The 15,127-nt window shown below is 42.6% G+C and overlaps 1 protein-coding gene across 1 annotated transcript in view; it reads right to left on the bottom strand.

The window, feature by feature from the left end:
* Positions 1–13,659, bottom strand: part of ME1 (malic enzyme 1) — a 185,590-nt gene extending 171,931 nt beyond the window's left edge. The window contains exon 1 of the mRNA XM_074819678.1: positions 13,470–13,659. Coding sequence (XP_074675779.1) covers positions 13,470–13,571 — 102 coding nt within the window. The 5' untranslated portion in view covers positions 13,572–13,659. The remainder of the gene's footprint in view (positions 1–13,469) is intronic.
* Between the last annotated feature and the right edge of the window lie 1,468 nt (positions 13,660–15,127).

Raw genomic sequence — 15,127 nt, 5'->3', positions numbered from 1 at the left:
AAGATGATTCCCCCCACCAAGGAAAGAAAATTGTAATAGAAACTAGATTATAGCAGTACAAAAACAACACAGCAAAACATTATCTAAAAAGACTAAGTATATAAGACCAAGTACTTTATACTAGTTTTCATCCTCAGAATTTCTCAAATGTTGCTTGCCTTGTCAGATGAGAAAACTAAATGACTAAGATTTAACAATCACAAGTGCATGACCTAGTTTCCAGTCCAGTGCCCAATTTACTACAATATTTTGTCTCTCTTGTTGAAGTAGAGCTCACTAATTAAAGGGGGAAAAATGTGTGTACTCATTACATAGTTCTGAAGTAAGACAAAGAAAGCTTCAATCATATGTTTAAAGATCTGTGAAGTGTACCTCAAAGCAAACCAGAAAGGGTGTCTGTTAGTCACACACCCTGTTTAAATTGCTAGTGGAACATTATGACAACTGTACTTTCCTATATTCATGTATTCTTCTCACCTGTGTTTTACCCACTACATCCTTACTGCAGAATAAAGTTAGAGGACTCAGTAACTATAGAACCAGAAGAAAGTTATTTCTTGCCATAAAGTACACGAAAGTAAGAAGTTTAGGAAATAACGTTAGTTTGAAGGCTGTGTTTCTTTATCCTACAGATTATTTTTTTTTCTCCTAAGAATTACACCTCAGAAGGAAGCACTCACTTTTTATTTTCTATTTTGAGTTTATCCATTTACTCCAAGAAGCACAAGAGCTCGGTACCTCAAACAGCCTGGCAGGAGAGCAGAGGCTCCAGTTTCATGCAGACTCCTGACCTGGAACACTTGCTTTTCTGGCAAACGCAAGGCCAGTGGCTAAGAGACAGAGCCGGACCGGTTATGTTTCCCCAGGTAAGATGCAAAGTGAGATGTTCTACTTTTCCTGAGCTTAGATAAAGTGTTCCTTTCAAGCAGCTGCCGAGGGCATGTGGTGAAAGCCACCTTCAATGCAGAAAAAAAGCAGTACAGTGAGTAAGACACCTTTTCTGATACCTGTTTACACAGACTCACCTACATTTATTTATTTATTTTCACATATAATCAATGTATTTAGTTCAACTGCTGCAGTGTTCTAAAGAATTTGTATGTTCTATACACAGTAAAAAAATTAATTCAGAATTATCAAGCTATTTTAAGAAACATTCCTTATTTCTTTACCTCACCCTTGACTGACCTAATAAAGACAGCCATGCCAAATCCCCTATCACATGAGCAAGAGGAAGGCTTTGTCCAGCCTCCTCTTAGAGAAAGTAATGCAATTGGTAAGTCTCATCCTTAGAGAATTTGGCATGAAATCTTGTTTTAACAAAAAGCAACAACACAAAAAAAGATAAACCACACTACTTTTATGCTCTCCTAAGACCATAAAAATCATATACCTCAAAGACATAAATTTGTATGCCTTAAAAGACAAACAGCAGATGTCTTCACATCTAGAACTCTGTTAAAAATTATATTACCTCAAGCTTGTTATTACACATAAGCTATGCATAGTAATACACCGACATTCATTGACTTCCTGAATAGATGTTTGTACACACAAGCTCTAGTAAATTTTTTCAAAGAACTTCAGTGAATACCCTGTGTAGAGGAAATGCTTTGAAGCATAGCAGGGAACCAGCTCTCCTTCACCAGGCCTGAAAGCTTTAGGTGAAGTCTGTAAAATGACATCTACACTCAGCAGCAGCCTGAAAGAACAAGGACTCCAGTGAGAAGAAGGTGGAAAGGGGGTGTCACTGAGCTTCAAAACGCTCCTGGGATAGAGGCGACTTGAAACATCCCAAGACACAGATGTGTTGGAATCAGAAGGACAACTATCCCACCTGGGCTCCGGACAAGAGCAAGGTAAGAATTTCAGAGAAACCTTGGGAATAAAGATGTCAAGCAGTCACCTACAACATATGATCTGAGGAAGACTGAAAAGCCCAGACAGAGGGAGGAATGAACTGCTGCAAGATTTAACTCCTGAAGGAGATCCAGGAGCCTGAATCCCAATCCCCTGGCAGAAGGCCCTTCATTCCTCTCCCAGCACTTGCTCCTAGGACATGACTTTTAACAGCGGCTTATGCCTGGGCAAAACCAAAGCTGCGTAAACCTGAAGACCTTAGGAAATTACTCCAACTACTGCTACAACACAAAATCAAGTATTTTCATAACTTCCATTTGCCTATAAATAGCAGCAGACAAATTTACCTTTTAATAGTCAGTATATTGAAATCCAACAAGGATTTTATTCCGTATATTTATCACGGACTAAAACTGCTGAACATGTCAGCATTAGGGTTCAATATTCTGTACTTGAAAGTATCTTAAAATGTTTTTTCAGCTATTAAATTACTCTTCTACTTTACATAAAGAAATTCAGTTGTAATTTTAACACATTTAACAATGCCAAAAAGGTCCATAATCAGCCATCAGCTGGTGAAGTACTGCATTTTAACACCTCATCCAAACTTTATTAACTAGATAGTAGTCTCTTCAGATCTTAAGCAGAGACAGAGTGAAGAAGTGCATGTAAGAAGCAAAGATGCAGGAGCATCATCAACCCCTCCAAAAAAACATCATACAGGGTTAGAAGAGACTCAAGCCAAATCAACATTAAGGGCTTCACAGACTCAGGTATTCATTTTATTTTAGCAATACAGCGTTCTTCTCTTCTGACTTCTATCTGTAACTGTTGAGCTCTTCTGTACTATTTAGCTAAAGAGGCTTTACTGCCTCTTCCGTAGATACACCTCCACACATAAATCTGCTTTCTAAAGCCAGGTATCTGCAGGAAGAAATCCAATAAGTCAGCTAGACAATAGTACTAAAAATGTTATAACATGCTTCATAATCACCACTATGCACTCATCTCCAGGACAGATTAAAGGCAAAGATTTTTTTTTTAAGTCATTAGTAAAAGCCAAAATTATTTTTGCCTTTATGGAAAAAGAAATGATGTATTTAATAACAATTCACATTGTTCTCTTGCAAAGCAGTGATTCTGCACTGTCCAATCTCCATGCCAAAAGTAAACTTAAAACTATATCACTCAGGGGGGACAAGAGGAAGAAAGCTAATCTGTGATATCCCATCTGAACTGGATGCCAAAATCATTTAACACCTCATAACACCTACTCTGTTCCAAAGATACACACAATTAGAGACAGATGAATCTAAAATACTAACTCAAGACTGAAGACTGAGTTTGTTTAAGCAAAGTTACATTGAACCAAAGGTGGTGCAATTCTTCAAACCACTTGTAGGTATATTTATTTTATGAATACACAAAAAGGAGAGGCAGAACAGTGACTTTAGTTTTAATATTAAACTTAGTTACTAGAGAAAAAAATCAGTTTTCCTAAGTCAGAAACAGGTAACAGTTGCTACTTGAATAATAAAGTAAGTAAAAACCTAAGAATAAACATGCAATGATAAAATGCATTGCTGCTCTATGCCTCATTTATATTTTAAGAGCAAAACAGTGGTGAATTTGCTTTCTGAACTCATACCAGACGAGTAGATCCTGATGTATTTCAACATCTTTGGCTGAAAACCACAAGTATTCAAAGCATAAGATTGTGATGCACTTTTTTTTCAGTTCTATGTTATATATTCTTTATGTATATAAAAAGTGTTTACTCCACACTTCCTCTGCTTCCTCTACATCGTAAACAACCTCAAGTTCTGCACAGAGTATTGTGTTTCACACAGGAATAGGCACTAACAGTATCCAAGTAAACTACAGACACTGATTTCAACAGAAGGCACACAAGCAGGCAAGAACTGCCTCCAGGGTGCCCTGTGACCTCCTTCTTCTAAATCAGGATTTTTGTGCTTCCTGAATTATGCAACAAATTTGATTAGCAAAGCTTAATCTTTGATAAGATCAAAACTCATTTTCTTATGCATTCAATTCAGGTTTTTTTTTTTAATTACCTCCTAAAAAAAAAACCTATACTGAGGAATATGCATAAAATAATTCTCATACAAAATTAACTTAGAGATCTGTTTTTAACAGAAACACATTTAGCTTTTTCCACAGCATTTTTTTTTCTCTGAGATCACCCAAAGATTTGGACTATATAAAGTCATCTTAATTAATCAAAAAATGAGATACTATAATATTCCTCATTTTAGATAAAATTAGACTAGTCTCAGAAAGGTCAGACTAGCCAAAGACACTTATCTTGCACACTGGATGAATTATTTCAATGTTTCCTTCTAAACAGGCCACTAGAAATCAAGTTTTGTAAGTCTGTGGATGTTAAAGGCACTCAAACTCTCCAGGTGACAAAGAAGTTTACGTTTTTAAAGGGATTAATGCACCAGTGCTAATTTCACGCCAGTTTTGCAGCAGCTTCCCCTCTTGCATCCCTCTACCATGCATTTACTCTCAGATTACACTACTAAAACCAGTATCAGAATCAGGTCCTTTCTCTAGTATCACCCTACACAAATTTATCATCCTCATAAAAGCCATGAGCTTATATATGATTATGAGATTCCCCATGGCTGTGTATCGTGGCAGTCCCGGCTCCTGGAGGTGTCTGTCATGTACATCATACTGACAGTCCTTTGAGGCAGTCTTAAAATTCCTACTATCTTGCTACATGTCATGAAATCATGAAAATTAGTCAAAATGATAACCCAATCTGTTATAACTACACAGCAATTGCAATTTTCCTACTTCTCTGAAAGCATATCATTATTCTATTATTGGCTGTAGAAAAAAAAAACCTGAAATATTTCTAAAATGTAAATTCATGGAGTTCAATATGCTTGACAGTAATCATTTACTTCTCAGTTAAAGGTATAATGCTACTTATAAAATTGCTATTAACGGGGGAAATGGGAAGGTAAAGAAAAGAGTGACTAACAGAAGTTCAACCTATGTGGGCTACATAGGGTGAATATTAACAAAACCAATTCAACTATATTTCAAAACTTTCTTAAAGTAACTATTAGAGGGTTTCCCCTACCTTGCTTGACTTCATCCACTACTTTGACTTTTTTTGAAGATGAACAGATACACAGCGAACCTGCACAGTTGCAATTTCAGAACCATAAGTCAATTCATAGTTATTGAGAATAGGACACCCACAATAAATATCACATCTTAATATATCGATTGGGTAAGGTAGATTTCTCATGTCTGCAAGCCCTGCTAGGAAGCAGTGCTGCTGACTGTGCACAATACCCTTCTCCATGAATGAAAAGGCAGAATATTCTAGTGTCAAGCCAAATTCATCCTCCACCTCTGACTAGAAACCATCAGCATCTTTATTTAAAGATTTGAATTCCTATGTCAGGCAAAACACTGGAAGCCCCAAAGCCTCTGCCTGGTCTCTGATAAGTTAATGCATAGTCTTGCTGCTTCTACCTGTCCATTAGGAAGTTTGTTCCAAGTCCCAGCCATCCCAGTTTTGCAGACACAGGGCTACTGTTTCAAGTTTGTCTTCAGCTTTGCTGTACAGGCTACCATGTATTACAAATTGGTAATTCTGTAACATTTTATTGCCCTTTTCCTATATCAGATTTAGCTCCTTGATGTTGCTGTAAACCAGACAATGGAGATAATTACCGTAAAACTATTCCCAGTCATGGGACCAGCCTGCACTGCCCTGGCACAAAATAAAGACGAAGATCATGTGTGTATACCAGCATGATCAAATATAGCACTATTCATTAAATCCAAAGGATCCTTAATTTATACCCATTTAAGATCTAATTAATTGATGCTTGAAAAATCTCGGTGCTACTGTGATATCACAGCAGCCACGCAAACTAAAATACACACAATTCTTCAAATTCAGTTCCATGCACTAAAGCCTTGTTGTTAGGCACGTACACACATCTCTGGGTCAGAAGTCCACAGGTACCTGTCTCAGTGGGACAGGCTTCACTCAGTGCTGAATGAAGACAATGAATGCATAAAGATGAATAGACATCCATTACTCCCCAGCTGGCACTTAACAGGTAGCAGGTCCTTCCTGACACTGCACCTGTACACAGCGAATGGAATTGGTCTGCTCTTTCTTTTTTTTTTTAAGCATCCCACCCTGTTCAACATCATCATTAAAGGAGGTGGGAAAAAACAAACAAACAAACAAACAAACAAACAAACAAACACAACACTAGAGGTGTTAAATGTCCCACTCCTATTAATGTTAACAGAAGACAATTTCTTCTTTCTTTGTTTTGGGTACTTGGGAGTGAACAGACTACCCTGCACATCTCATTACACAGGCACACAAATCCAACAGTGTTCTTATTTCTGTTCTTTTCTCCCCTTTCCATCCTACTCTTCCAGCCACGATGGGCCACAGAGCTCTCAGGCAACCACTGTACATTTGGTTCAGCTAGCTTCAGGAGAGGACAAAGGACAACTTACAAGAGCTCTTCAGATTTGCAGGGAGCACAAACCACTTGCTACTGTGGCTGAAATCTCAGAATCATGTCCCTCCAGCAAATGATGCTTTTGACACTTCCTCAAAACAGCTGCTCCACTATAAAATTCTCTAATATAAACTGGAAGAACCTAATTGAAGGACCTAATTGAAGAGTATTAATACTCTATTTCAGACCTCCATCAGTAATGTATTTAGCGCAACAGCAGTGGGCCACTTAGTCATCAGAGCCTGGAGCAATGAGCTGCATCAACCCCTGCGAGCCTCGGCTACAGCAGCCACGAGCAAGTCACGCACCAAATACACAGCTCACCTGAGCAGGCAAGGAAGGAAAGGGAAAGGCATGACAAAGCAAAGATGGCACACTTTAACTTGGGGTCACAGTTTAATAAGGAACATTGCTGTCACACACATTTCACTTCCTCCTCCCTTCGGAGAGGGAAGCAGGGCCAGAGGGAGAGAAGCTTGTGCCTGCTGTGGCCGCAACTTCTTTCTTTTCCAGAGACAGCTCAGTACAAGAGACTGATTCAGCAGAATTTGACATATAAAGCAAAGAATGCAACAATAAGAACTTCTGTACTCTGAGATATGCTTTCCGCAAAAAGCACAAATATTCTCCGCAGTTTATTTTACCTAGACGTTAAGTACAATTGCTCGGTGAGCTCTTATCCTACTTGTTGTCAGCATCCATCAGTAAGATTAAAAAAACAGCACCCAAGATCTGTGGCCAGCATCTCTGTAAAACCTAGTGTGGAAAAGCACATTTAACTTGTTCTAAATACACAAATCCTGTTTGCAAGGTGCTCTGTGCCAGGATTAATGTTTCTATTCAAGTAACATTCCTCAGTCTAAAGTAGTAGTAGGAAGGCATAGGATTCCTCAGTCTAAAGAAAAAAGGTTAATTTTGTTTGTGTTCAATTACTGAAGTTCACAAGAAACTTACAGAACTGTAAAATGTTTTTCATACCTGAAACAGCTTCACACCAAAACAATTCTAGGTTTCAGCTTCTTGTGACAACTCATACCACTATTCAGTTGCTGTTACACTATATAGCTTACTACATAATTTTTCTCCTTCATTTTATTTGCTTTTAATTAAGGTCACAAAACTTTGTTCCCAACTCGCTGTCTCAGCACTCTTTTTCCTAACTGCAAGCAAAGAACTGGAGGCCAACAGGAAGAAAAGAATGTAACACCAACTGCAGCAACTTACCTACTAGGTCAGGAACAAAGTAGTAGGAGGCAATGAACGCTGCAAGCTGTACACATAAAATAGAGGATGGTGGTAAAATAATCTGATTGAAATACTTTGTCCTTTTCCCAAGTCTTACTCTTATTAATAGTATGCAGGTCAAACCTGCCTTAAAGTGAGAAAGGTCGGAAAAAGCACGGAATTAATTTTTAAAGGCCCTTCACACATACTGTAAATAAAAGCACTCATACAAAAAACATCCTGCATTGCAACTCCTCCCTCACACCTCAGGAAGGTGCTTTCAAGAAGGGAGAATACACTGGCAATGTGAGAACCTCCTCACCCAGCCCTGCGGTACCCACTGGTGAGCCACAGCTGAGCTCACACCCTTGCCCAAAACCCAAGCGTACAAGGTAGCTGCAGTTCTGCCAGTCTGCAACTTATGGTCCTGACTGTTAAAAGAGAAAACAGCTCTGGTATGAACCAACCCCACACTTGAAGAACCTCCTATTCTAGGTTGCCGTTCCACAAAACAGCAACTCCAGTGTCGGAGACTCCAGTAATAGATCAAAAATGAAATGCTTGCCAAACACACTGGCAAAATCTATACAAGTTCACTCTAAAAGGTTTCAGAGAAAGACCGGATTGATTTGCTTTCTGTGTGAACACAACCACTATACGTTTACTCTTGTCAAAGACCAGAAAAATAGCATGTGCTTATCCCTATCAAGACCAGAACTGCTCTGCTAGGTGATCTGATTGGGATAACAACCAGGAAACATGACTGTTAAAAACCACAAAGTTGTAGAGGGCAAGAAGTTTATAGGAAAAAAGGAGGTAGAAGACAGTGAGAGTGACCAGCAACTATACCTCCAAAAAATTTCCTCAAATTATACCTTTATTTCCATGTAGAGCTGACCATCTGCCTATCTAAAAGGTGCTATCACATCTACTACCTTAATATGAAATCATACATTGCAATATCAAGTAACCTTCAGAAAACCTATTTTATAAATTAATATAGATACTTTTAATATGCCATTTTAAGGAGTGCTTTCCTTCTGCAGCCCCAGTTTCATCATTTTTTTCCCCAAAATATCTATCTACAGTTAAGGCAAAAGCAACACTCAGTGAGCACTGGCCACTCCAGAGGACCCAGTCAAAGTACACACAAGTTTAAGATGTGAAAATATGAGCATTACCAATGGAAGGAAAAAAAGACTTCTACTGTTTGGTATTTGATAAAGGAATAGATTTATTTAGAGGAGCTTCTTAAATGTTTCTTCTCTTTTACCTATCAGATAGAGAAAATATCACTGGAATGCTTCTGATTTTTTACTGAGGTCTGGGTTTTCTGAGGCCTATTACAGGGTCACCAGTCAAAGTCCTAAGAACTTTTTTATATGTCTCCCACACCAGTCACAGGAATAAACTTTCTCAAAATCAAATTTTATTTTAGTGAAGCAACTAGCTGTATACAGAACAAAATATATCTGTATTTCACAAGCATTCTCCTCCCACTGTCTGAAATGTAGGGGCAAAATGGGAAGACCATGCTTCTCTCTAGCTCAGATAACGATTTCACTTAAATTAAAAAAAGTTTACAGTTGTTTTTTAGTAAATTAGTACACATAGCATGTGTAATCTGATAGGAAAGACAAGCATTCATATCTTAATAACCCCTAATAAACTGCTCATTCCCGCGTCCTGAAATTGATTATTCTGAGAAAGTATCACTAAAGGTGTCCTTTGCTCTTTTACTCCTCCTGAGGGATCCAGTTTAGCCACTGTCAGAAATAAGACATTGGGATAAATGGACCTTTGGTCTGTTCCAGTATGGTTCTTGCATAGTAAATCCCAATAGTGAATCAAGGGACTGACAGCCAACTTCAGCCAACAACTAATTCCACTGCTTAGTTAAGAACCTACTGAGATGCAGGGGCATCACATACAGGAGGTGGTAAGGATAAAATATCAATGCCCTTGCAGGTGGGATTGAGATTGGGAGCTCTCAGATATTCAGCAGCCCCATCAAACAGTCTGTTCTGAAATTCTCCGGTTCTTTAGTGCAACTTGAATAAAGGGAAAGAAAAAAGAGGGACCAACAGCTTACAAGCACACTACACTCAACAATGACGATAGCAGTCACAGAGGGGTTAAAATTAAGCAGCTGGGGAGGGGAGAGAGCCCTCCAGCACTTAGATTTAATAGAATCACTTATTTCTTGCTCACTGAATCACTCTGCAAGAATATGAAAGCAGCCTGCAAGGAAAGCACTCCTCCAATGGCAAAGTTTCTCAGTCAGGAAGGTGTTCAGACTTGGCAATTAATACAGACTATTGGAAAAGTGTGCTATTGAAATACATGCTTGCATATCTTTACATCAAGATTATGAAAATAAGCAGTTTACGGGAAACTATGATTTGTTTAAACAATATGAAGAGGTAAAAAAATTAAAGATGAGATGAAAGTTTAGTGTTAAATGATTTGTGTGCTTTAAAATTGCAAACTTGAACACTGAATAAAGCGTAAATGAGATTTATAGTATGAGTAGAGCAAATTACTTTCACACTTCCATAACTCATCAGCTTAAGGAGCATACAACTGCCAGCCAAAGGTTTCAAATGCAATCTATTTCCATGAAAAGAAGTGAAGCTGTGTTTGTTTTCCTTGCAATTGCTATTTACAATGTGTTTAGTTGCCTGAGGAGAAAAAAAAAAGACAATTACCAAAAAGGTTCTAAACACACTTTTAAACACTTCAGACAATAAACTGAATCACAATTAGTGTCCATAGACTTGGACGTGTGTCCTCAAGTAACTAAACTCAGTGCATTATGATCTTCTGTTCCTCATGATTTTTGATGCATCACTGCTGTTGAGATAGGGCAGACCACTCAGTGACCTTGTAAAAGCAGCAATGGTTTCATATGTAGGCAAAATGTCCCAGTGTGGGGAAAAAAAAAAAAAACAACAAGCAAACACAAAACCACCATTTTTATTAAGCTTTTCCTTAGTGAAGTTTGTACATGTTTGTGAATTACTTACAAAGTAAAACATAAAAGATTTAAAAATTACATTGCCTAGGGCTTCAACATACTTCTGTGCTTACTATGTTTTGGAAATTTTGCCATCCAGGTAGAAATAGAGGGCAAGTGGAAAAGAAGAAATTTGGGTGTTACCCTCACATTCCCACAGCCCTTTCTCTCACCTCTCGCCAGCCATCAAGGTTAAGTATAAAAAGTGATGTATGCACTGAGTATGCAGAAATCCAGCTTTACTGTTGGATGAGTAGGGCAGTAAATGGAGACAGATATTTAAAAAAAAAAATAAAAATCTAGCTCCTTATTTCTTCTTAGATCTATTTTTAAAGATGTCCAAGTATAAATGGTTCCCTGAAAATTTTTCCTTTCAATTTGTCTGAGGAAAGGAATGCATTATTTGAGGACACAAGCCCCAAGCTTCCACATATTGCAGCATACTTCAGCTTTACCTGCTTGACAGGTCAGCTGTCTTGGCTTAAGAGACCCTGAAAACATAATTTGTCTTATTTTTCTACAAGTCACTTCTAGATACCACTACCCAGTACTTACAGTCTACTTTTGCCAAGTATATGCAAATAGGACTATTAAAACTGGCACCGTATCCAAAAGAAAGTGCTGATACTGAGCAATTGCAGCTCTTAGACAGGGCCCAGGAGATAGTAGAAAGTTCTGGCACTTCTGCAGAACTGCAAACAATCCCTGTACTTTAGAATCATTAAAGGAGATATTTTATCTACTTCAAATTGAATTCTCTGCAATCTGATGCTTGTTTAACAGCCTGGGCAACAGAAAGTGAACGAGGAGTACCAGCTCCCATGCATGCAGGCAGGCCACAAGCTATCAAACCGGCAACCATGTTGGCAGTCTGCAATTATTTGATTTTATTGCTCATATATATGTATTTGGCAATAAAATATATATGTATTAAGGGATGTGTATGTATATATATATATAGTAGGGTGTAATACATCCACACCCACCAAAACTCACCTCTCTCAGTCAGAAAACTGGCTTACTCATTCTCCACCAGACCAGGACCAGACTCTCCTCAAAGGCATAAAGATCGGATTTTTCAGCTGATCTTTTCTAACACGAAACTCTGTGTTAGCTGGGTAGACATGCCTGGTAACGAACAACTACTTTTTCCTGCTTCTCTGCTGTACGGTACATATGTGCTATACCACAGCTGAGGGGAAAGGGCAGAATAAAGTCTAAGCCAGGAAATAAAGCAAGACCCCTACCTCTTTAGGACCTCACCTCCAGGCATGCTTTTCAGAGGCAAGATTATGATGTTTGAGGGCAAAAAGGTAGCAATGAGCCTGCTTTGCCTCTGACTGCCCTTTGTTCAACACATTTTAGAATAGGCCACATTTTACTGCTTAAAATAAGGTGGGTTTTTTGTTGGATTGGCTTTCCAGGTTATTCTGAATCGGACTTTTTCCATGAATACTGCAGCTGCTTAAAAGCAATCCCAAGTGAAACAGCCTCTCCTTGGTTTCTGTTTGGTAGTTTTATATTTTGGTTAATTTTCCTTTCACCTGACCTCAGGAGACCTTGTCAGGCCTACACACACAGAGACATAAGACAGCCTCTGAGGAAACTTTGCAGTCAGGCACCAAGACTAATAAAAGCACCATTCATCTAACTAATACATGGAGCTTTTACTGATGAGTCAACCTATCCAGTAAGACTAGACACATAGTTTTTGTCAATTTATACAACTCAGCAATAAGTAAAATGACTAATACATTCTAATGCAGAGGTACAAGTCGGAGCACCATTAAAAGTAACGTGCAAGAACAAAGTTGGGGCTAAGGACTTGACCAAGGCTTCACGTGCTAGGTGTCGTTTATGATCTACCTTTGACTTTACCTGTTTTTCATTTTAGCAGCAAATCCAGGGTCTGTCACACCAATAAAGTATTTTACTATGTGAACTTTGCATCTTTATCAGAGCTGTGCAAACACTTACTTACTCAGCTTTATTTTTTCCAGATTAGTTTAACGTGTTTAGAAAGTTTTATCAAGTGGAATTACCATTCTTAAGTGAATTAGAGATGTGACAAAAAGGTTTTGCTGTGCTATGGCATCCCTTAAAAGCTGACGGCATTGGAGCAGGGGGGAAACTGTAGTTGAATTTTACAGCTGCAAGTGGAATAATGGTGATAAAACGCCTTTTCCACCTGCCAGGAGATAAAAGGTAGGACAGCACGAACAGCCAGGCTCGCCCGCAGGAAACAAGGTGGGGCACCCGTGGGAAAGGGGGCTGGAAAAGAAGGAGGGTACCGGAAAAACACAGTCACGGCAGCGGGAACTCGCAGCAGAGCGGCATAACTTTCAGCAGCATCCTCCCCAGGCGGCGGCGGCTGCTGCCGCCGCCGCTTCTCTTCTCTGGCAGATAGAGCGGGGATGGCGCCGCGGCCCGCGGCGGGCTCCGCGCCCCGGGGCCGAGGCTGGCGGGGTCGGGGGCCGGCAGGGTGCTCGCCGCCGCCCGCGGGCCCCCCGCCGCCCCGAAGGAAGAGGAAGCGCTGCCCGGCCCGCAGGAAGTGCCGCTGCCCCGCCGCCGCCCCGGCTCGGCTCGGCCCGGCCCGGCTCAGCGGCCGCTGCGCGGGGGCGGGCCGGGCGCCCCCCGGGCGCTGCGCCGCGACAGGTGGCGGCGGCGAGAGGCCGCCCGGCGCCCCGCGGGCCCGGCTCCGGCTCCGCAGGCAGCGCCCAGCCGCGGCAGGTCTCTCCGTCCCCCGCGGGCGGGCGGGGGGCCGGGGCGAGGGAGGGGGCTCCCGCCCTCAGCGGTCCGGGCCGCCGCGGCGCACCTGCCCCGCCCGCCCCTACCTTGTTGAGGTGGGGGTCGCGGAGCACCTCGTAGCCCCTCTTCATGGTGACCTGCAGGGGCCGGCCGGCGTCCCGGCTCTCGGCTGCCTTCCCTGCTTGCATGGCGAGGCGAGGCGAGGCGCGCTGCCGTCAGGTCGCTGGGGGAGCGGAGGCAAAGCGGCGGCTCCTCCTGCTGAGGTGACCGCCCGGCGGGGTGGGATGATCCTGCCGGGAGGGAGGGAGGGAAGGAGGGAGGGAGGGGGCAGAGCCGCGGCACGGCGCCGCCGCCGGGAGGGGGGTCAGCGGGGCGCCGCTGCCGCTGAGTCACCGGCAGCTCCGCGCACCCCCGGCGGGCGGGCGGGCGCCCAGGTGCGAGGCGGGAAGGCGCGGGGGGCGAGCGGGGCTGCGGGCCCGCAGCCCTCCCCGCGGCCGGGAGCGGCCCGCAGCAGCCTCGCCCCGGGCCCGGCATTTGCAGGGGGGTTTAGACCGACCTCCCGCTTCCGAGGGCCCCTCCAGGGCGCTCTGTGCCTGTTGGGAACAGGCTGGTCCCTCAGCACCTGGGGAGCGCAGATCGCACCGGCGGTTCTGCCTCGTCACGGCGGGTTTTACCCGGGACCCGGCGTTACCCAGCGCGGGGAGCGCAGCCGCTGGAGGCCGGCGAGCATCGCGGTGTGACACTGCTCGTGGACCTGCCAGCACGGGCCCTCGGGGGGACCCGGCGCCCGACCGGGATCCCCTGGACTCGGCCGCGCGCAGAAGCTGGGCCTCTGCGCTTTAGTAACGGGCCCGTTTCACTTTCCTTCTGCTGTTACGTGACTATGAAATCCAAACTTTCCCGAAGCGGGTGGGCTGCATGGCTCTGTATAGTCAGCAGCTCGTGTTTGGTGTAAGTAGCTCTGGTTTGGGGGCGGGGAGCAGTGTGCTGGCTTCAGCTGTAATGTTTGGGGTTACGCCTGGGAGGGGGGCAGCGTATTAGGTCAGAGCAGGTGTTCGTCTGGTTTGTGCCACTATCCCTTAACATTTGTTTGCAATATGTTCTGGAATTGTTTGCACACAATCCGTTGTGTACTGTATGACTGTGAGTTTATTCCTCTGAATTCATGTATGTAAGCAGAAATAATTTCTATATGAATCATTGAATGGTTTGGGTTGGAAGAGACCTTAAAGACCATCCAGTCCAACCCCCCTGCCATGGGCAGGGACACCTTCCACCAGACCAGGTTGCTCAAAGCCCCGTCTAACCTGGCCTTGAACACTTCCAGGGAGGGGGCAGCCACAGCTTCTGTGGGCAACCTGTTCCAGTGTCTCACCACCCTCACAGTGAAGAATTTCTTCCTTACATCTAATCTAAATCTACCCTACATCAGTTTAAAATGTTACCCCTCATCCTATCACCACTACAGTGTCTTATAAAGAGTCCTTCCCCATCTTCTTCCCTGTAGCTCCCCCCTTCCTAGAAGGCTGCTAGAAGGTCCTCCCAGAGCCTTCTCTTCTCCAGGCTGAACAGCTCCAACTCTCTCAGCCTGTCCTCTTAAGGGAGGTGCTCCAGCCCCCTGATCATCTTTGTGGCCTCCTCTGAACCCACTTGAGCAGGTCTGTGTCCTTCTTATGTTGGGGGCCCCAGAGCTGGACACAGTACTGCAGGATACCATAGTTCTCCTAAAGAATTTACACAGCTT

The sequence above is a fragment of the Strix aluco genome, chromosome 3, assembly GCF_031877795.1.
Source record: "Strix aluco isolate bStrAlu1 chromosome 3, bStrAlu1.hap1, whole genome shotgun sequence".
Classification (NCBI taxonomy): domain Eukaryota; kingdom Metazoa; phylum Chordata; class Aves; order Strigiformes; family Strigidae; genus Strix; species Strix aluco.
Note: the sequence above shows the minus strand (reverse complement) of the source record. Positions and strands in the feature narration are given on the sequence as shown.